Here is a 23,993-nt window from a genome sequence, read left to right as displayed (position 1 = left end):
CACCGTGTGCACATAGCCTGAGAGTGAGAACGAGGCCAGAACGAGGCTCCCACAGACTCACACTGATTAGTGACCTCTGCGCTGCTCCATGAAACACTGGAGCCTCGGACAGGCCACAAACTGCAGGAGACGGAGCCAAGCAGAGACTAAAACAGATGAAAACGCCAGAAGGTGAGTGTCAGACAGGGGGCAGGGGACGGGGATTGTCAGCACAACTCCAGCAATGAAATAAAAAATAATGCTGGAGTGGTGCTGTAAATGTGATGCAGCTCTTGGTTACTGTATGCGGGCTCCTAATACTAATACTCATAAAAGACCCAGGTGGTACGTATCAAAGGCCCCCGACCCCCCCATCTCCAGCCTCCCCAGACAGCAAATATTATGTGATAGAGCACATATAATATCAGAACAAAACATTATAATATTCAGCCTCCAGTGACCTGTCCCCCCTCCCCCACTTCAGCTCCAATACCCCCATCATCTCACATCCACCCCTCAGTACCCTGTCTCCCCTCCCCCACAATACCCCCATGGTCTCACATTCACCCCCAGTGTCCTGTCCCCCCTCATTCAATTTCAGCGCCCACAATACCCCAACAGTCTCACAGTGACATACCTGAATTTACTAAACCTAATAAGTTCCATCCCCACTTACTGATAACGTTTGCACTGCAGGCAGGACCAGGAAGTGTGAGTAAAATGCAAGCTGTGGGCACTAGGACCCAGCGTGCCTGAGCCAATCCCAGCGTGCACAGAGTGAAGAAAACTGCAGCCTTCATGATCAGGTCAGACGGGCGAAACCATTCACTGCAGGGGGGAGACTGCAGCCGTCACTGTGCTAGCAGCGTGCAGAGTCTCCATCAGACGGGAGCAGACATTATACTGCTCTGCTCCTATGCGGTGTTCTGCCTCCTCACAGTAGTGGCCCTGGCTCCCGGTGGGCCCCTTCATGTGACAGGGCCCGGGGCGATGGCCCCCTCTGCCCCCCCAGTAGCTACGCTACTGGGACAATAATATTAATTTCCACAATTGGATGTGTTTGAAACATGTTTTCCTATGCTGAGATAATCTTATAAATGTGCTCCTGCTACAGTGAGGATAATAAATATTTGATACACTGCAGATTTTGCACGTTTTCCCACCTACAAACAATGGAGAGGTGCGTAATTTTTATCGTAGGTACACTTCAACTGAGAGACAGAATCTAAAAATAAAAAAAAAACAACAGAAAATCACATTGTATGATTCTTACATAATTAGTTTGCATTTTATTGCATGGAATAAGTATTTGATATAATAGAAAAACAGAACTTAATATTTGGTACAGAAACCTTTGTAGTTACAGAGGTCAGACTTTCCTATATTTCTTGACCAAGTTTGCACACACTGCAGCAGGGATTTTGACCCACTCCTCCATACAGATCTTCTCCAGATCTTTCAGGTTTCTGGGCTGTCAATGGGCAATATTGAGCTCCAGCTCCCTCCAAAGATGTTTTATTGGGTTCAGGTCTGAAGACTGTAGTACCTTGAAATGCTTCTGATGGAACCACTCCTTAGTGGCCAATCCCTATCCATCCTCCCTTCAATACAGTGCAATCGTCCTGTTCCCTTTGCTGAAAAAGCACCCCCAAAGTATGATGTTTCCCCCACCATGCTTCATGGTTGGGATTATGTTCTTGGGGTTGTACTCATACTTCTTCCTCCAAACATGGCGAGTGGAGTTGATACCAAAAAGTTCTATATTTTGGTCTCATTTGACCACATGACCTTCTCCCATGCCTCCTCTGGATTAGACAGATGGGCATTGGCAAACTTCAAACTGGCCTGGACATGTGCTAGTGTGAGCATTGACACCTTGCGTGCCCTGCAGGATTTAAATCCATGATGGTGTAGTGTGTTACTGATAGTAATGTTTGAGACTGTGGTCTTTGCTCTTTTCCATTGACCAGGTCGTCCAATTTAATTCTGGGATGATTCCTTATCTTTCTCAGAATCTTCCTTACCCCACAAGGCGAGATCTTTCATGGAGCCCCAAACTGGAAAATTGAGTCATCTTGGGTTTCCTCCATTTTCTAATAATTGTGCCAACAGTTGTTGCCTTCTCACCAAGCTGCTTTCCTATTGTCCTGTACCCCATCCCAGCTTTATGCAGGTCTACAGTTTTATCCCAGGTGTCCTTAGCCAGCTCTTTGGTCTTGGCCATGGTGGAGAGGTTGGAGTGTGATTGATTAAGTGTGTGTGTTGATTAATACAGGTGTCTTTTATAGAGGTGACGAGCTCTAACAGGTGCAATTAATACAAGTAATGAGTGCAGAGTAGGAGGGTTTCTAAAAGAAAAACTAACAGGTCTGTGAGAGCCAGAATTCTTGCTGGTTGGTAGATGATGATCTAATACTTAATTCATGCAATAAAATCTTATGTAAAAATCATACAATGTGAATTTCTGGTTTTGTTTTTAGTTTCTGCCTCTCACAGTTGAAGTTGTACCTATGATACAAATTACAGACCTCTCCAATCTTTGTAGGTGGAAAAAAACTGCAAAATTGGCAGTGTATCAAATACTTATTTTTCCCACTATATGTACTGTGTAATGTCTGTGTCTGACCGTACAGGGACATGGTCTGATCATACCACATCTGCTGGGCAGGGAAGGAAGGAAAAGAGTATACAGACATTACGGAACGGGGTCATAAATCATTCTTTCTTTGAGGTAAAACATTGCTTAAAACTAGGCAGGGAGATGTTATTCCTAACAAAACCAATCTGCTACGATCCCATGCTGTAATGTCTGTATACTTTTTTTCTTCCTCCCTGCCCAGGATCTGTTGTATGATCAGACCATGTCCCTGTACGGTCAGACACTACACAGTACACAGCAGGGGCACATGTATAAGATTATCTCGGCACAGGAACATTTTATCAAAACACATCCAATTGTGGAAATTATTATAATTCCAAGATCTATTCATTAACCTCTTTCCAACCTTAGACGTTTAGGGATGTCGAAGGTTGTCTCCCCTTGTTTGCTGCTTGCTCCGGCGCTGAGCCTGCAACTTTTCCGGCACATGTCAAATGATTTCATCAGCTGACGTGCCCCCAACAGCAGCGGCTGGAATTGCGATCCACCCACGGCTGACAATATCTGATAGCAGCATTTAACATGCTCGTACCGTAAGTGTGTCACTAATCCCATCCAGCGGTGCCCGTGTCACATGACCGCAGGTCACCGATAGGTTGGCATTACAACCCGGGGTTTGCAGGAGACCCCTGTGGTTGTCATTGCCGGATTGCTATGAGTGCCACCAAGCGGTTGGCGCTCATAGCAAATGAGCATTTATGCCACACACAGCACGGCTGAATTCCTGCTCTGTGTAGCACAAGCGATCGGCTTATGGCAGCTTCTAGTCTAATGTTTTGAAAAATATTTAAAAATATAAAAGTTCAAATCACTCCCAATTCAAAATAATAAGAAAAAGTAATATATTTGGTATCGCCACGTTCAGAATCGATTGATATATTAATATATAAAATCAGATCGGTAGACGGCATAATGAGAAAAAAATGAAAAAAAAAAAAGAATTTCTTTTTTTGATCACCACTACATTGCATTAAAATGTAATAACGGGCAATGAAAAGATCGAATCTACATATAAAAGTTATCAATAAAAACGTCAGCTCGGCAGGCAAATAATAAGCTCTCACCCAACTCCAGATCACGAACAATTGAGACGCTACGGGTCTTGGAAAATGGCGACTTTTTTTTTTTTTTTTTTTTTTTTAGGAACTTTGGATTTTTTTTTCACCACAAATAAAAAAGTACCTAGATATGTTTGGTGTCTCTGAACTCATTATGACCTGGGAAAGCATAATGGCAGATCAGTTTTAGCATTTAGTGAACATGGTAAAATATCAAAACAAAAAACAATTGTGGAATTGTTAAGTCCCCTTTCAATCCCATTTCTATCTCCTCCCAGCTGTTGCTTGTATCACACAATGAACTGGACGCCAAATGGTCGAACAATTGTAATTTATATGGTTTAAAAATAAAATATGCGAGGGGCACAATTCTCTGGCAGAATCTGCAGACGTGCGAACTGTATGGCATAACCTTATGAACCTCATTACTCCAGGGCGACCGGGTCATGATGGTGACAGATCAGGAGGGATGGGGGCAGCCGGGGAGGGATTGTGTGATGAAATGACTAATGACATGTACATAAAATAGTTTTGTTTGCTGTTTTCTTATTGAGAGCTGGCATGGAAGTCTACAGCGGCGGCGGCCCCTATCCAGACTTCTCCTCCCCCTGCTTCTTGTTCTTGCGGACCTCCTCTGCATGAACCTCCTGGAAATACAGAACCACAGGTTATCATACAATAAGACAATCCTCACTAAAGCTGGGGTGGGAGTTCTAATGCTCTAAGAATGGCTTAATGGTAGACTCTATTCACTGATCATTCTGATTGCTGCCAAGTCGATGCAATTAGAAGAAAAAAATATATGTGTGTCTGCGTAATGAAATGGCAGTGCCTTGCTGGATACCTTCTCGCGGAGACGCTCCCTGAGAGCCGCCAAGTGGGCGTCGCGTATCTCCTTGCTCAGCTCCATCTTGTAGTTGAGTTTTTCCTCCGCCATTTTGCTGAAGTTGTTATTGTCTTCTATTGCCCTGTGCAGAACATCCCGCTCGTGTTCCCTCTTCTCGGCAAGCTGTTTCAGCACATGAGCTTCCTGGGTCTGAGGGAAAAGACGAGTCATATGGTAGAAAAGACCATCTGCAAAATGTATGCAACCGATGCCCAGGTTGTACCAGCTGTACATATACAACTATATGCAGAAGACGCTCAGGTTATACCAGCATGCTCCATATAAATGTATCAAGAAGATGAGTAACTTATACCAGCTGTACATATCTATATATATAATTGTCTAAGGGGTACTTCCGTCTTTCTGTCGGCAACTTCCGTCACGGAAATCCCGCGTCGCTGATTGGTCTCGCCAGCTGCCTGTCATAGCTGCCGCGACCAATCAGCGACGGGCACAGTCCGATTAGTCCCTCCCTACTCCCCTGCAGTCAGCGCTTGGCGCCCGCATACTCCCCTCCAGTCAGTCACCGCTCACACAGGGTTAATGCCAGCGGTAACGGACCGTGTTATGCCGCGGGTTACGCACTCCGTTACCGCCACTATTAACCCTGTGTCACCACGTTTTTACTATTGATGCTGTCTATGCAGCATCAATAGTAAAAAGATCTAATGTTAAAAATAATAAACAAAAAACCTGCTATTCTCACCAGGGCCGGACTGGGACTAAAATTCAGCCCTGGCATTTGAAGTTACACAGGCCCACTTGTCACATAGTGACTGTATAATATCTTTGTATACTTGTAGGCTGGGCCGGTTTTAGGCAAAGTGGGGCCCTAGGCGATGTTTAAAATGGGGCCCCAAATGTTAACATATTGCACATCACACAAAAGCATTTCGGTTGTATTTACATGCGCTGAGTTCAGGCCGCTAAATGAGTTTGATCGACCATACTGAAGTTGTTCAACGCTTGTTTCCCGGCCTCTTTCCACCGTCTGAGACAGAATGATGGGACAGAACGATCACTAACAGATCACCATACAGTATCATGTTATCAGCAGCACATCTACAATTTACGCTGGCGATGTGCTGCTGAGAACAATGATTTTTGTTCCGGCAAAAAAATCTGAATATGCAGCATTTTACTTGTTTAGTAAAATACACCCCATAGTCCTCCATATATTATAATGCGCAGCACAGTCCTCCATATAGTATAATACACTCCCTATAGTCCTCCATATTATTATTTATTGTTATAGCGCCATTTATTCCATGGCGCTTTACATGTGAGGAGTGGTATACATAAAAACAAGTACAATAATCTTAAACAATACAAGTCATAACTGGTACAGGAGGAGAGAGGACCCTGCCCGCGAAGGCTCACAATCTACAAGGGATGGGTGAGAATACAGTAGGTGAGGATAGAGCTGGTCATGCAGCGGTTTAGTTGATCGGTGGTTACTGCAGGTTGTAGGCTTGTCCGAAGAGGTGGGTCTTCAGGTTCTTTTTGAAGATTTCGATGGTAGGCGAGAGTCTAATGTGTTGTGGTAGAGGGTTCCAGAGTAGGGGTGATACGCGAGAGAAATTTTGTATACGATTGTGGGAAGAGGAGATAAGAGGGGAGTAGAGAAGGAGATCTTGTGAGGATCGGAGGTTGCGTGTAGGTAAGTACCGGGAGACGAGGTCACAGATGTATGGAGGAGACAGGTTGTGGATGGCTTTGTACGTCATGGTTAGGGTTTTGTACTGGAGTCTCTGGGCAATGGGGAGCCAGTGAAGGGATTGACAGAGGGGAGAGGCCGGGGAATAGCGGGGGGACAGGTGGATTAGTCGGGCAGCAGAGTTTAGAATAGATTGGAGGGGTGCGAGAGTGTTCGAGGGGAGGCCACAGAGCAGGAGGTTGCAGTAGTCAAGGCGAGAGATGATGAGGGCATGGACTAGGGTTTTTGCAGATTCTTGGTTGAGGAATGAACGGATTCGTGAAATATTTTTGAATTGAAGTCGGCAGGAAGTGGAAAGGGCTTGGATATGTGGTTTGAAGGAGAGATCAGCGTCAAGGATTACCCCGAGGCAGCGAGCTTGTGGGACTGAGGAGAGTGGGCAGCCATTTACTGTAATGGTTAGGTTCGTTGGGGGGGTCGCGTGAGATGGGGGAAAGATGATGAATTCTGTTTTGTCCATGTTAAGTTTCAGAAATCTAGAGGAGAAGAAGGATGAAATAGTGGACAGACATTGAGGGATTCTGGTTAGTAGGGAGGTGATATCTGGTCCAGAGATGTAGATCTGTGTGTCATCAGCAGGTGATACTGAAAGCCATGAGATTCTATGAGCTGTCCCAGGCCAAAGGTGTAAATGGAGAAGAGAAGGGGCCCAAGGACTGAACCTTGCGGGACTCAGACAGATAGGGGGCGAGGTGAGGAGGTGGTGTGTGAGTGGGAGACGCTGAATGTCCGGTCTGTTAGGTATGATGAGATCCAGGATAGGGCCAAGTCAGTGATGCCAAGGGATGAGAGGGTCTGTAATAATAGGGAATGGTCCACTGTGTCAAAGGCAGCCGACAGGTCGAGGAGGAGGAGGACAGAGTAGTGTCGCTTGCTCTTGGCGGTTAAGAGGTCGTTGGTGACCTTAGTTAGGGCAGTTTCAGTGGAATGGTGTGACCGGAAGCCAGATTGTAAGCGGTCAAAGAGGGAGCAAGAAGAGAGATGGGAGGACAGTTAAATGTGCTGTTCCAGTAGTTTGGAGGCATAAGGGAGAAGTGATATAGGGCGATAGCTAGATACAGAGAATGGGTCAAGAGAGGGCTTTTTGAGGATAGGTGTGATGGAGGCATGTTTAAAGCTTGAGGGGAAAACACCAGTTGTTAGTGATAGGTTGAAGAGATGGGTTAGGGTTGGGATGAAGACTGTGGTGAGGTTTGGGATGAGGTGGGATGGGATCGGGTCAAGTGCACAGGTGATGAGATGTGATCTTGAGAGTAGAGTGGCGAGTTGATCTTCTGTAATGGTGGAGAAGTTGGTTTTGGAGGTGGAGGGCTGGGAAGTCGGGAGGAAGGGCTCTGGGGGTTGTTGGCCAAAACTGTCTCTGATGCTATCAATCTTCTTGAAAAATGAGGCAAAGTCTTCAGCGGAGATAAGTGGGGAGGAAGGAGGTGCTGGGGGACGGAGGAGAGAATTGAAGGTGTTGAATAACTGTTTAGGGTTGTGAGACAGGGAGGATATGAGATGAGAAGTAGGTTTGTTTAGATGTGGCGAGTGTGGTCTTGAAAGTAGTGAGGGACTGTTTGAATACGATGAAGTGCTCGTTGGAGTGGGATCTTTTCCATCTGCGCTCAGCAGCCCTGGAAGCTCGCCTCAGTTCTTTGGTCAGGCTGGTGTGCCAGGGCTGTCTGTTGATTTTGCGAGCTTTGGTATGTGTAAGTGGGGCAGCAGATTCCAAAGCTACAGCTATTGTGGTGTTATATAGAGCGGCAGCGTCATCCGCATTGTGTATGGAACTTATGTCTGTGAGAGGGAGGAGGGATTCAGAGAATGAATGTAGGTCAAGATGTTTAACATTTCTGCGAGGGTGTGAAAGTTAGTGGGGTGGGGGTTGTAGACATGGAGTGGAGAGAGATGAGAATGTGAGAAGGTTTCGGTCAGAGAGTGGAAGAGGTGAGTTAGAGAGGTTAGATAGGGAACAGAGGCGGGTGAAGATTAGGTCCAGTGTGTGACCATCTTTGTGAGTGGCTGCAGAAGACCATTGAGTGAGGCTGAAGGAGGAAGTGAGAGATAGAAGTTTAGTGGCAGCTGAGAGGGAAGTGTCAATGGGGATGTTGAAATCGCCCATGATGATAGTGGGGATGTCCGCAGAAAGGAAATGAAGTAGCCAGGTGGTGAAGTGGTCAAAGAAGGTGGTGGCTGGCCCTGGGGGGCGGTAAATGGCAGCCAGTTGGAGGGGGAGTAGATGCGCACAGAGTGCACCTCAAAGGAAGGGAGGGTAACAGGGTGGAAGTGGGATTGGGGTGAAGGAGCAGTTATCTGACAGGAGAAAACCAACTCCTCCGCCATGCTTGCTGCTGGGGCGGGGTGTGAGAAAGGTGGAAGCCACCGTAAGAGAGTGCAGCAGGGGAGGCTGTGTCAGAAGGGGTGAGCCAGGTTTCGGTGATGGCGAGGAAGGAAAGTTTGGTAGTAACAAAAAGATCATGGATGTAGGAAAGCTTGTTACAGACAGAGCGAGCGTTCCACAGAGCTCCTGTTAGTGGGACTGGGGAAGCGGTGGCTGGGTGAATGGGTATAAGATTAGAGAGGATACGGAAGTTTGTGATGGAGCGTGGATGGGAGGTAGAAATGACTGTGGGAATATGGTGAGGAGGACCAGGATTTGGAGAGATATCACCAGCAGTGAGAAGGAGCAGAGATAGTGTTAGCAGGTGGGAGCAGGAGAGGGCATGAGGGGGCTGCCTGTGCTTTGAGACAGAGGATTGTATGGTGAGGAACATTTCTGAGGAGGTGAGATGGATGGGGAGGATTGAAGAGGAGATGAACAGTTCCTTACTTGGTGTGGGGATTGGGGGAGGTAGCAGAAAGTGAAAGATTATAGGGGTAAAATTGAAAACAAACTGAAACATTGTTTGCAGTGACTGGCCAGTTACCTTCAGTTCCTTTCAGGTTCAATTCAGGTTTTAATTCTAATGTAATCCACACTTTTAGGACACACTTCCATATATTAAAATACACTGCTCAGTCCTCCACAGAGCATAATACACTCCTCATAGTGCTCCATATAGTATAATGCACCGCTATAGTCATCCATGTAGTACAATTCACTTCCCATAGTATAATGCACCCCATAGTTCTTCATATAGTATAACGTATTCCCCATAGTCTTCGATACAGTATAATGCAGCCCACATACAGTATAATGCAGCCACCACCCTACAGAGTATAATGCAGCCACTCCAGAGTATAATGTAACCCCCCATAGAATATAATGCAGCCCCCCCATAGAGTATGATGAAATCACCCCTCATAGAATATAAATATAATACAGCCCCCCATAGAATTTAATGTAGCCCCGAATAGAATAGAATACAGCCCACCTCCCCATAGAATATAATGCAGCCACATCAGAGTATGATGCAATCATCCCTCATAAAATCTAATACAGCCCCCCATAGAATATAATACAGCCCACCTCCCCATAATATATAATGTAGCCCCCCATAGAATATAATGCAGCCCCCCATAGTATATAAGACCGCCTCCCCCATAGAATATAATATACACCCATAGTATATAACACAGCCTCCCCTACAGAATATAATATACCCCCGCAATAGTATATAACACAGCCACATAGTATATAACACGGCCTCCCCCATAGAATATAATATACCCCCTATAGTATATAGCAAAGCCTGCATAGTATATAGCACAACTTGCATAGTATATAGCACAGCCTGCATAATATAGCACAGCCCGCGTAGTAGTATACAGCACAGCCCGCGTAGTAGTATACAGCACAGCCCACACAGTGCTATATACAGCACAGCCCACACAGTGCTATATACAGCACAGCCCACACAGTGCTATATACAGCACAGCCCACACAGTGCTATATACAGCGCAGCCCACACAGTGCTATATACAGCGCAGCCCACACATTGCTACATACAGCACAGCCCACACAGTGCTCTATACAGCACAGCCCACACAGTGCTCTATACAGCACAGCCCACACAGTGCTATATACAGCACAGCCCACACAGTGCTATATACAGCACAGCCCACACAGTGCTATATACAGCACAGCCCACACAGTGCTATATACAGCACAGCCCACACAGTGGTATATACAGCACAGCCCACACAGTGCTATATACAGCACAGCCCACACAGTGCTATATACAGCACAGCCCACACAGTGGTATATACAGCACAGCCCACATAGGGGTATATAGAGCACAGCCCACACAGGGGTATATACAGCACAGCCCACATAGGGGTATATACAGCACAGCCCACACAGTGATATATACAGCACAGCCCACACAGTGGTATATACAGCACAGCCAACACAGTGGTATATACAGCACAGCCCACACAGGGGTATATACAGCACAGCCCACACAGTGGTATATACAGCACAGCCCACACAGGGATATATAGAGCACAGCCCACACAGGGGTATATACAGCACAGCCCACACAGGGGTATATACAGCACAGCCCACACAGTGGTATATACAGCACAGCCCACACAGGGATATATAGAGCACAGCCCACACAGGGGTATATACAGCACAGCCCCCACGGGAATATACAGCACAGCCCACACAGGGGTATATACAGCACAGCCCACACAGGGATATATAGAGCACAACCCACACAGGGGTATCTACAGCACAGCCCACACAGGGATATATAGAGCACAGCCCACACAGGGATATATAGAGCACAGCCCACACAGGGATATATAGAGCACAGCCCACACAGGGATATATAGAGCACAGCCCACATCTCATCTCTTCCCCCCAAAAAAAATGGCCACACAGTCCAGTTAAAAAAAAAACACTCCTCACCTTTCCTTTTGCCCGCGCTGCTCCCTGCTCCTGTCTCGGCGGCTGCAGTCGGAGGAGGAACAGTGCAGCGGCCCACTACTGGCACCGGCCCTTCTGGCATTTGCCAGAAGTGCCTAATGGCCAGTCCGGCCCTGATTCTCACCTTCCGTAGTCCGACGATGCGCTCGCGCCTGCAGGTTCCGGTGCTAAGGATGCTATGCAAGAAGGACCTGCCATGACGTCATGGTCATGTGACCGCAACGTCATCACAGGTCCTGCGCTCATACCAACCCTGGGACCGGAAGCTGGCGCGTGCACCGCACACAGACAACAGGACTACAAGGGGCCCTCGGAAGGTGAGTATATGTTTATTTTTTAACCTGTGACATACGTGGCTGGGCAATATACTACGTGGCTGGCCAATATACTACGTGGCTGGGCAATATACTACGTGGCTCTGTGCTGTATACTACGTCACTGGGCAATATACTACGTAACTGGGCAATATACTACGTGGCTGGGGAATATAATACGTCACTGGGCAATATACTAGGTAACTGGGCAATATACTACGTGGCTGGGCAATATACTACGTGACTGGGCAATATACTACGTGACTGGGCAATATACTACGTGACTGGGCAATATACTACGTGGCTGGGCAATATACTACGTGGCTGGGCAATATACTACGTGGCTGGGCAATATACTGCGTGGGCTGTGCAATATACTACGTGGCTGGGCAATATACTACGTGACTGGGCAATATACTACGTGGTTGGGCAATATACTACGTGACTGGGCAATATACTACGTGGCTGTGCAATATACTACGTGGCTGGGCAATATACTACGTGACTGGGCAATATACTGCGTGTTTGGGCAATATACTACGTGGCTGGGTAATATACTACGTGGACTGTGCTATATACTTCGTGGACATGCATATTCTAGAATACCCAATGCATTAGAATCGGACCACCATCTAGTTTAATTATATACAGGAGATTTCCAGGTTATACCAGCATGCTCCATATCACTGTATACAGAAGATGTATAACTTATACCAGCTGTACAGATATACTTATATACAGGAGATACCCAGGCTATACCAGCATGCTCCATATAACTGTATCCAGAAGATGTATTACTTATACCAGCTGTACATATAATAAGAATCTTTATTTTTATATAGTACCAACATATATAATTATATACAGGAGATTCCCAGGTTATGCCAGCATGATCCATATCACTATACAGTTGCTCAAAAGTTTACATACCTCTGCAAAATTTTTGCTTTCCTGGCCTTTTTCAGAGAATATGAATGATAACACCAAAACTTTTCCTCCACTCATGGTTAGTGTTTGAGTGAAGCCATTTATTGTCAAACTACTGTGTTTTCTCTTTTTAAATCATTTATGACAACCCAAAACATCCAAATGACCCTGATCATCAGTTCACATACGCTGGTGATTTTGGCCTGGTAACATACACAGAAGTTGACATAAATGGGTTTGAATGGCTACTAAAGGTAACATCCTCAGCTGTGAGCTGTTTGCTTGTAATCAGCGTGCGTGCATAAAAGCTGAGTGAGTTTATGGGATCCAGACAGACTCTTGCATCTTTCATCCAGCCACTGACATTTCTGGATTTGAGTTATGGGGAAGCAAAAACAATTATTAAAGGATCTACGGGAAAAGGTAGTTGAATTGTATAAAACAGAAAAGGGATATAAAAAGATATCCAAGGAATTGATAATTGCCAATCAGTACTGTTCAAACTGTGATTAACAAATGGAAAATCAGGGGCTCTGTCAAAACAAAACCACGGTCAGGTAGACCAACAAAAATGTCATCCACAACTGTGAGGAAAATTATTTGGGATGCAAAGAACCACCCACAAATAACATCAGCTGAAATACAGGAATCTCTGAAAACTAGCGGTGTGGCTGTTTCAAGATGCACAATAAGGAGGCACTTGAAGAAAAATGGGCTGCATGGTCGAGTCGCCAGAAGAAAGCTATTACTGCACAAATGCCGCAAAGTATCTTGCCTACAATATGCAAAACAACGCAGAGACAAGCCTCAGAACTTCTGGAACAAGGTAATTTGAAGTGATGAGACCAAAATTGAACTTTTTGGCCACAACCATAAACGTTACATTTGGAGAGAGGTCAACAAGGCCTATGATGAAAGGAACTAGTGTTGAGCGATACCGTCCGATACTTGAAAGTATCGGTATCGGATAGTATCGGCCGATACCCGAAAAGTATCGGATATCGCCGATACCGATACCCGATACCGCCGATACCGATACCCGATACCAATACAAGTCAATGGGACACCAAGTATTGGAAGGTATCCTGATGGTTCCCAGGGTCTGAAGGAGAGGAAACTCTCCTTTAGGCCCTGGGATCCATATTACTGTGTAAAATAAAGAATTAAAATAAAAAATATTGATATACTCACCTCTCCGGAGGCCACTGGACATAACCGCTGGTAACCGGCAGCCTTCTTTGCTTAAAATGAGCGCGTTTAGGGCCTTCCATGACGTCACGGCTTCTGATTGGTCGCGTGCCGCTCATGTGACCGCCACGCGACCAATCACAGGCCGTGACGTCATTCTCAGGTCCTAAATTCCTAGAATGAGGAGTTTAGGGCCTGAGAATGACGTCACGGCTTGTGATTGGTCGCGTGGCGGTCACATAAGCGGCACGCGACCAATCAGAAGCCGTGACGTCATGGAAGGCCCTAAACGCGCTCATTTTAAGCAAAGAAGGCTGCCGGTTACCAGCGGTGATGTCCAGGGGCCTCCGGAGAGGTGAGTATATCAATATTTATTATTTTAATTCTTTATTTTACACAGTAATATGGATCCGATACCGATTCCCGATACCAGAAAAGTATCGGATCTTGGTATCGGAATTCCGATACCGCAAGTATCGGCCGATACCCGATACTTGCGGTATTGGAATGCTCAACACTAAAAGGAACACAATTCCTACTGTAAAGCACAGAGTTGGATTGCTGATGTTTTAGGGATGTGTGATCTGCAAAGGCACAGGAAACTTTGTCAAAGTTGAAGGAAAGATGAATGCAGCACATTATCAGCAAATACTGGAGGCAAATTTGGACTCATCAGCCTGGAAGCTGCGCATGGGACATTCCAACATGACAATGATCCAAAACACAAGGCCAAGTCGACCTGTCATTGGCTACAGCAGAACAAAGTGAAGGTTCTGGAGTGGCCATCTCAGTCTCCAGACAGCCCAGGAATTTACAGGAACTGGAGGCTTTTTGCAAGAAGAATGAGCAGCTTTACCATCTGAGAAAATAAAGAACTTCATCCACAACTACCACAAAAGACTTCAAGCTGTCATTGATGTTAGGGCAATACACGGTATTAAAAAATGGGGTATGTGAACTTTTGATCAAGGTCATTTGGATGTTTTCGGTTGTCATGATTTCAAAAGGGAAAACACAGTAATTTGTCAATAACTGGCTTCACCCAACCACTAACCATGAGTGGAGAAAAAGTTTTGGTGTCATCATTCATATTCTCTGAACAAAAGGCCAACAAAGCAAAAATTCTGCTGGAATATGTAACCTTTTGAGCACAACTGTATATAATTATATACAGGAGATGCCCAGGTTATACCAACATGCTCCATATCACTATATACAGAAGATATATAACTTATACCAGCTGTACATATATAATTATATACAGGATATACCCACGTTATACCAGCATGCTCCATATCACTATACACAGAAGATGTATACCATATATACTCAAGTATAAGCCGAGATTTTCAGCCCACTTTTTGGGGCTGAAAGTGCCCCTCTCGGCTTATACTTGAGTTGTTGTCCCAGGGGGTCGGAGGTGCGGCTGTCACATACTCACCTGCTCCTGGTGCGGTCCCTGCATGTCTGATGGTCTCCGGGCAGCTCTTCCTGTGTTCAGCAGTCATGTGGTACTGCTCATTACAGTAATGAATATAGACGCATATTCATTACTTGAATGAGCGGTACGTGACCACTGAACATAGGAAGATGCCGCTGGCTCCCGGAGACCATCTGACAGTGAGACACTGCCAGGGACCGCGCGCCGGGAGCAGGTGAGTATATCGGGGGAGGGTGAGCTTTGCGCGATATTCACCTCTCCCCATTCCACCGCTGCGCACCGCTCTGTCTTCCGTCCTCTGGCTGTGACTGTTCAGGTCAGAGGGCGCGATGACGTAGTTAGTGTGCGCGCCGCCCTCTGCCTGAACAGTCACTGCGGAGGATGGAAGACAGCGGTGCGCAGCGGTGGAACGAGGAAGGTGAATATCGCAAGTGCCGGAGGCCTGAGTGAAGAGAGGTGAGTATGTGATTTTTTTATTTTAATCGCAGCAACAGCATATAGGGCATAATGTATAGAGCATCTTATGGGGCATAATGTGTGGAGCATCTTATGGGGCATAATGTGTGGAGCATCTTATGGGGCATAATGTGTGGAGCATCTTATGGGGCATAATGTGTGGAGCATCTTATGGGGCATAATGTGTGGAGCATCTTATGGGGCATAAAGTGTGGAGCATTTTATGGGGCATAATGTGTGGAGCATCTTATGGGGCATAATGTGTGGAGCATCTTATGGGGCATAATGTGTGGAGCATTTTATGGGGCATAATATGTGGAGCATTTTATGGGTCATAATGTGTGGGGGATCTTATGGGGCATAATCTATGGAGCATTTTATGGGGCATAATCTATGGAGCATTTTATGGGGCATAATCTATGCAGCATCTTATGGGGCCATCAACCTTTATGCAGCATTGTATGGGGCAAATGTTTCTATGGAACATCTTATGGGGCCATCAACCTTTATGCAGCATTGTATGGGGCAAATGTTTCTATGGAGCATCTTATGGGGCCATTATTAACCTTTGTGCAGCATTATATAGGGCATATTTCATTATGGAGCATCTTATGGGGCGTATTTTGTATGGAGCATCTTATGGAGCCCATCATGAACTGTAAGAAGCATTATATGGGGCTCCTGATTCAATATGGATATTCAAAAACACTTAACCTACTGATGTCTCAATTAATTTTACTTTTATTGGTATCTATTTTTATTTTTGAAATTTACCGGTAGCTGCTCCATCCTAGGCTTATACTTGAGTCATTAAGTTTTCCCATTTTTTTGTGGCAAAATTAGGGGGGTCGGCTTATACTCGGGTCGGCTTATACTCGAGTATATACGGTAACTTATACCAGCTATACATATATAATTATATACAGAATATACCCAGATTATACCAGCATGCTCCATATCACAATATACAAGATGTATAACCTATGCTTGCCAGTGGTGAGGTGGCACAGGGGCAGTTGCCCAGGCTTCAAAGTCTAGGAGGGTGCAAAATTAGACCCAGAACCCAGCAGTCAGCATGATATGCAGCAGCCGAGATGACGATGCTCTCAGCAGAATGAACGGCCACTGTGTGCACTAATGAATTGTCTGTCTGGATATTTGGTAATTGTGCTGCTGAGCCCCTGATGATTCCGGGCAGTTACACAGTTACACTTTTGATGTAACGCGTATGGATGTTTGTGAGGACAGTTAGTCAGAATTACTGCAGTTAGTTTAGTGTTTCTTCTATCAGTCCTTTCTCTCTTTTCTGCTATCTCGCTATAGGGTTTATCAGTCTCAATGGTTGCTGCTAATATGTAGTTAGCTGGTCATTACCCAGAAAGGAAGGAGCAGTATTATATATCCACAGCTATGACAAGGAGCTATGTCTGATGTCTGTAAAGCGCTGAGAAATTATTGCCGCTATTATAAGTGAATAAAATAAATCCTACTGTCCCAAGTGTTCTCAGTTACATTTTTCATGTATGATCATGCTGGTTAGATTTTAGAATAATTTTAAAGGGAACCTGTCACCCCTAAAATCGATGGTGAGGTAAGCTCACCGTCATCAGGGGCTTATCTACAGCATTCTGTAATGCTGTAGATAAGCCCCCCGATGTTACCTAAAAGAGGAGAAAAAGAGGTTAGATTATACTCGCCCAGGGGCGGTCCGCTCCGATGGGTGTCTCAGGTCCGGTCCGGTGCCTCCTATCTTCACACCATGACGTCCTCTTCTGGTCTTCACGCCGCGGCTGCGGCGCAGGCGTACTTTGTCTGCCCTGTTGAGGGCAGAGCAAAGTACTGCAGTGCGCAGGCGCTGGGACAGGTCAGAGAGGCCCGGCGCCTGCGCACTGCAGTAGTTTGCTCTGCCCTCAACAGGGCAAAGTACGCCTGCGCCGCAGCCGCGGCGTGAAGACCAGAAGAGGACGTCATGGAATGAAGGTGGGAGGCTCCGGACCGGACCTGAGACACCCATCGGACCCGGACCGCAGCGGGACCGCCCCTGGGTGAGTATAATCTAACGTCTTTTTTTCTCTTTCAGGTAACATCGGGGGCTTATCTACAGCATTACAGAATACTGTAGATAAGCCCCTGATGACGGTGAGCTTACCTCACCATCGATTTTGGGGGTGACAGGTTCCCTTTAAGTTATGTTTTATCTACTTTAGAGACCCCTATTTAATATACAGTGAATCCTTATTTTCTATTTTGGGTGCAATTTCTTTATACCGTCGTCAGTAGTGAAGTTCTCCATATTGTGAGGCTGTGACCCCTGCTACAGCTAGGAGGCGCTGTTTGTGCTCCCCAGACTGTGCATGCAGAAGGATGAAGTCCATAGGTGTGCATGGGAGTCACAGATTTCCGGTCCAGGTTTTCCATGTGGCTGAAAGCCACAGATTTGTGTGTTAAAAGCCCTGCAGTAAGAGGTATGGGTGTGTCAGGTGCACATCAGTGTCAGTCTGGTGTGTGCTGGTGTGCAGAGCAGAGGCCTGCAGAGCACTGGCTGAGTGCATGGAGGCACAGGCCAGCGGAGCCAGCACCCAGGGCAGCTGAATAGCCTGGCACCCGCAGTGTGCACTGCAATGCAAATCGTCCATGGTACTGGTCTTGGATGTGGACAGTCCTCTGCCCGGAGGTGGATGTCCTGTGCCCGAAAGAGACAGATGTTGACAGTCCTGTGCCCAGAGGTGGATGTCCTGTGCCCGAAAGAGGACTAGCATGTTTAACGGTTGCAAACAGGTGGATTTGGTGCCTGGCTGCTATCCGGAGGATATCCTGTGCTCTGTACGGCTATGTGAGTAAAGAGACTGTAAGAGACTGTGATACAGCGATCAAGACGCCCACGGAAACTATATGAATCTGTGTGTATGGAGACTGTAATATGGCGTGCGGTCGCCCAGGGAAACTGGACAAGGGACGTTTGGCCTGTTTAGGGACTGCAGTTTAAAGCCATATGATATGTATTGCTATGAACTGGTGTGAACTGTACACTGATAAGATACACTGAAGTTATATGCATTTGTGTGAATGCTGTGAGTAAACATTAAAGAGACTTTTGTGTTGGAACTTTGTGGGTCACTACCTCTTCACTACGTACGATGCTACTACAGCCTTACATATGGTGGAAAGAATGCGGGCAGTGTGAACTGAGGCATACCCCAAAGCATGCTGCATAGCGCTGTGCAAAGTCTGCTGGAAAATAATTTTACAGCAGACTTTGCACAACGCTATGCAGCACACTTTTTGGGTATGCCTCAGTTCACACTGCCCGCATTCTCCACCATATATGAGATAGTGCTCACTAGCGTATTGGGGACTACTTGCTTGGCAGCAGGATAAACATTGGCACGGTTTTTTACATAAACAGTCCATGTGGTTTATTATACACTCAGCATAAACCACTGTAAGCCATGTTACACATCACAGACCTCATAGTCCTTAGCACTTCATAGTATACGGCTTTGAAGCACAGTCAGTAAACATGCTGGACCTTACTTTGTCCAGTTGCCATGGGTGACCGCATGCCGCACAGTTCATTAGTTCATAGCACCCAACAAGCACCAACAGTCTGTGAAGGTACCTTACGGGAGCTCCTGCTCCACCTGCTAACTCCTTATCAATCCTCCCTCCTAGGAAAACTGCCTTATAGGGATCACCAACTTGCCGGGCAGGCACACTTCAGTCAGTCCAGACCCACCGAAGAACGGTAGCTTCCCCAACATAGACCGTCCAGGTCCATGGTCTCTTTAGGTGCTCCAGGAAGACTCCACTCACAGGAGCTTCCAACACAGACCGTCCAGGACCATGGTCTCACTGTGCGCTATTAAGGACGTCCATCCCCACCTGGGACCGTCCAACACACAGGCCACTCAGTGCCAAAACCCCACCATGTGCTATTCAGGGAGGTAGCACTCCCAACACATAGGCTTTTCCGGGACCTTGCATACGGACCATACAGATCTAAACACTCTCCCCCCTGTGACCAAACCCTGGTCACATTATGTAGCTTGTAACCACACCCACAGGTGAGGTATGAATCACAGGGGCTGGTCACGTGATCCTGACATCACTGCAGGTCCTCAAACACCCGCTCTTCCCACAGGAAAAGGGTACAGTGAGCACCCTCACCCAGTGGTGAGGTATGTGGGTAGCTAGACCCTCCCATCTCTCATAGCTACCCACAACCCGGACCCAGACACACTAAACAACATCTTAGTGCTCATGTGCACCAAAGACAAAATACTCCGGGTTGCATTGCAGGGAGCAGCTCCCCATATCAAGGGAGACGTACAGCGCAGAAGACCTCCTCCTCTGCGACACATACAGGCCATTCACCACAATGCCGGACACTGTCTCACTATCCCCATTACGCCTCCATGCGTGTCCTAGGGAGCACATACAGCACCCCCTAGCTGTAACAGGGGTCACTGCATCACAATATGTAGACTGTGGCAGCCGAGGAAAAAAAATAATCTCTGCTGCACTCTTCATAAGTGGTTGCTGAGATGACGGAAGCTGAACAGTTAATGAATGAAGACGATATTGACTCCTGTGCACCAATTTATTACTGTTATAATTTATTGCTAAGAGCGGCTTTTACGTTTTTACACTTATTACAACCCTTATTAAGGTTAGAGGTTGGCATAGTGCTAGGGTCAGGGCTAGGGATGGGTAATAAAATAATTACCGCACTTACAAACAGGTTATAGAAAGTAAAAATGATTACAATATTTAACTTTCTAAGTTTTTTCATTTTATGTCTGATTTCAGCTAAAAGAGAACAAAACTAGATAGTCAAAGGTAAACTAAAATTATATCAATAATTTCCTCAAAATACAATACATGTGGTTAGGGGGTTTAATAGAGGGAAGGGATTCAGGGACATGTTAGGGGTGCAAAATATTTTCCCTGCCCCAGGTCCTGACAATCCATACTACACCACTATAGTATTATATAGCAGAAGACACCTGGCATATTGCAGTGTGGCCTAACCTGGGCACCTTCCAAAAACTGCAAAAGAATAAAAATATAGTTATGACATTCATAAGTTACCCTTCTCCTCTCTTCAGCAGCCTCCAGCCTCTTCTGCAGTTCTTCCAAGGAAACCTCCCTCTTCCTAGGAGAGATGGCCAGTGGAGGACCATCGGGGGACAAGTCTGAAGGAGATTTCAAGATCACCTCAAAGCTCTGCCCTGATGACCTTTTATTCAGCTGCTTCACCTCCATGTCTATGACACATAAAGACCATTATCATTATCAATACACTGGAATAGACTTTCTCAGGACAGATATAAGCGGTTTTATAACCTTCATATTCAGTGATTTTCTTGGGATGAGGCTGCGAGTAAAAGCAGGAGCAGATCAGGGACAGCATAGACAGCTCCTTCATCTTCTCTTTGTAGGCTGCAAGAGAGAAGAAATGACTCAGTGAAGAATCCATTTAATAATCATCCATTGCTCACTGGTATTTCACATCACTAAGTTCCTCCTTCTTCATTTGGTATATCAGCTACAGACCTATCATCTCCTGAAGAAGCCGCATAAAGCGGTGAAACGTGTTAGTAACATTTTTGGTATTTTTTATATAAGTGATTATACTTCTCCAATAAATTATTCGTGGTGTGCCCTGCCCATGGTATTATCAATTGTATGCATGATGTACAGTTCTATGAAAAAGTTTGGGCACCCCTATTAATCTTACGCTTAATGTTTTATAAAAATTGTTTTTTTGCAACAGCTATTTCAGTTTCATATATCTAATAACTGTTGGACACAGTAATGTTTCTGCCTTGAAATGAGGTTTATTGTGCTAACAGAAAATGTGCAATCTGCATTCAAACAAAATTTGACAGGTGCATAAGTATGGGCACCCTTATCATTTTCTTGTTTAAAATACTCCTACCTACTTTTTACTGACTTACTAAAGCACTTTTTTTGGTTTTGCATCCTCATTGAGCTTTGAACTTCATAGCCAGGTGTATGCAATCATGAGAAAAGCTACTTAAAGTGTCCACTTGCAAGTTGTTCTCCTGTTTGAATCTCCTCTGACGAGTGGCATCATGGGCTCCTAAAAACAACTGTCAAATGATCTGAAAACAAAGATTATTCAACATAGTTGTTCAGGGGAAGGATACAAAAAGCTGTCTAAGAGATTTAACCTGTCAATTTCCACTGTGAGGAACATAGTAAGGAAATGGAAGAACACAGGTACAGTTCTTGTTAAGGCCAGAAGTGGCAGGCCAAGAAAAACATAAGGAAGGCAGAGATGAAGAATGGTGAGATCAGTCAAGGACAATCCTCAGACCACCTTCAGAGAGCTGCAGCATCAACTTGCTGCAGATGGTATCATTTAAATTGAGTATTTAAAACAAGGAACATGATCTGTGGGGTGCTGATGAATTTCTATAGCAGCCAGGGCTCTGCTGAAGGCCTCCTTCACTTCCTTGAAAACCAGCCTGTGACTGGTGTTCATAAGAGACCATGATTTTTACTATATACAGTATTACGTTTGGTAGAAGGTTCAGTTCCCACAATGAGTATTTGGTGAGTATTTGACGCTGAGCAAAAAAATGGCAGTGGTGTTGGCACTAGCGGTCCTGGGGCTTACGTGCGGTTGTATGACACGTGGGGCCCGGTGCCCAGTCAGTACTGGCATGACCGTCCCCACTTTTAGACATTTTGAACATGGAGAGGAAGTCAGAAATCAGCTGCAGCCTGAACTTCGTCTTCAAGTGGCGGACAGTGACGCCAATGCTGATTGGACGCCAGGCACCACGTGTCATACAACAGCACATGAGCCCTGGGACCACGAGTGCCAACACTGCTGGAACGCCACCGGCACAGGAGGCGAGTATAGGCTTTTTTATTTTATCAATGCCAAACATTTAGGTCAAGAAGGGGTTGTCCTGGTAGTGGACAAACCTTTTAACCCCTTAACGACCGCCGATACGCCTTTTAACGGCGGCCGCTAAGGGTACTTAATCCACAGCGCCGTTAATTAACGGCGCTGTGGAAAAAGTGAATAGCGCCCCCCAGAGTCGGATTTTCTCTGGGGTCTTGGTTGCCGAGGGTAGCCGAGACCCCAGAGAACATGATTCGGGGGGTTTTTACCGACCCCCGAGTTGCGATCGCCGGTAATTAACCGTTTACCGGCGGTCGCAACAAAAAAAAAAAAAACGCGATTTGCCGTTTAATTTCTCTGTCCTCCGATGTGATCGCACATCGGAGGACAGAGAAATGTGGTCCCCGATGGCCCCCAATAGCCCCCCAATACTTACCTACCTCCCCCGGTGCTCCTCGTGTCTCCCCATGGGCGCCGCCATATTTTTTCCGGGAAAAAATGGCGGGCGCACGCGCAGTGTGCCCGCCGCCCGGCACCCGGATGTTCTTTGGGGTCTCGGCTGCCGGGGGTAGCCGAGACCCCAAAGAACATGATCGGGGTCGGTTTGCACCGACCCCTGCTTTGCGATCGCCGGTAATTAACAGTTTACCGGCGACCGCAAAAAAAAAAAAAAAAAAGCGATCAGTTATTTCTCTGTCCTCTGATGTGATCGCACATCAGAGGACAGAGAAATAGGGGGATTCGGGGACCCTATCATACTCACCCGGGGTCCCTGGGTCCTCTTCTGTCTTCTCCTGCCAGCCGGCTTTTTCATCATGGCGGGCGCATGCGCAGTGCGCCCGCCATCTGCTGCCATCTGCCGGCCGGCAGGAGAAGACAAGTTGGGGCTAAAATTAGGGTTAGGGAATAAAGGATATTAATCAAGCAGTGCTGAAGGGTGAGTGCCACATCTCTTCTTGATTCTTTATAGAGTTAGGGTTAGGGTTAGGGTTAGAGTTAGGGTTAGGGTTAGGGTTAGAGTTAGGGTTAGGGTTAGGGTTAGAGTTAGGGTTAGGTTTAGGGTTAGGGTTAGAGTTAGGGTTAGGGTTAGAGTTAGGGTTAGAGTTAGGGTTAGGGTTAGAGTTAGGGTTGGGGCTAAATTTAGGGTTAGGGTTAGGGTTAGGGTTAGGCTACTTTCACACTAGCATTTTTTGGCTTCCGTCGCAATGCGTCGTTGGAGAAAAAACGCATCCTGCAAAAGTGCTTGCAGGATGCGTTTTTTCTCCATTGGCTTGCATTAGCGACGCATTACGACGGATTGCCACATGTCGCATCCGTCGTGCGACGGATGCGTCGTGCTTCGGCGGACCGTCGACACAAAAAAAAACAACATGTAACTTTTTTGTGCGACGTGTCCGCCATTTCCGACCGCGCATGCGTGGCCGGAACTCCACCCCCGCCTCCCCGCACCTCACAATGGGGCAGCGGATGCGTTGAAAAAACAGCATCCGCTGCACCCGTTGTGCGGCGCTTACAACGCTAGCGTTGGTACGTCGGCCCGACACACTGCGATGGGCCGAGTACGACGCTAGTGTGAAAGTAGCCTTAGGCTTCTTTCACACTTGCGTCGGTACGGGGCGGTCGCAATGCGTCG

At 46.3% G+C, this 23,993-nt stretch overlaps 1 protein-coding gene across 1 annotated transcript in view; it reads right to left on the bottom strand.

The window, feature by feature from the left end:
- Positions 1-4,010: 4,010 nt before the first annotated feature.
- Positions 4,011-23,993, bottom strand: part of STMN3 (stathmin 3) — a 45,130-nt gene continuing 25,147 nt past the window's right edge. The window contains exons 2-5 of the mRNA XM_077253007.1: positions 20,827-20,922; positions 20,572-20,747; positions 4,541-4,732; positions 4,011-4,343 (exon numbers count right to left, since the gene is read on the bottom strand). Coding sequence (XP_077109122.1) covers positions 4,284-4,343; positions 4,541-4,732; positions 20,572-20,747; positions 20,827-20,922 — 524 coding nt within the window. The 3' untranslated portion in view covers positions 4,011-4,283. The remainder of the gene's footprint in view (positions 4,344-4,540; positions 4,733-20,571; positions 20,748-20,826; positions 20,923-23,993) is intronic.

Source organism: Ranitomeya variabilis, chromosome 4 (genome assembly GCF_051348905.1).
Source record: "Ranitomeya variabilis isolate aRanVar5 chromosome 4, aRanVar5.hap1, whole genome shotgun sequence".
In the NCBI taxonomy this organism is placed as follows: Eukaryota; Metazoa; Chordata; class Amphibia; order Anura; family Dendrobatidae; genus Ranitomeya; species Ranitomeya variabilis.
This window is presented reverse-complemented; position numbering and strand designations above follow the sequence as displayed.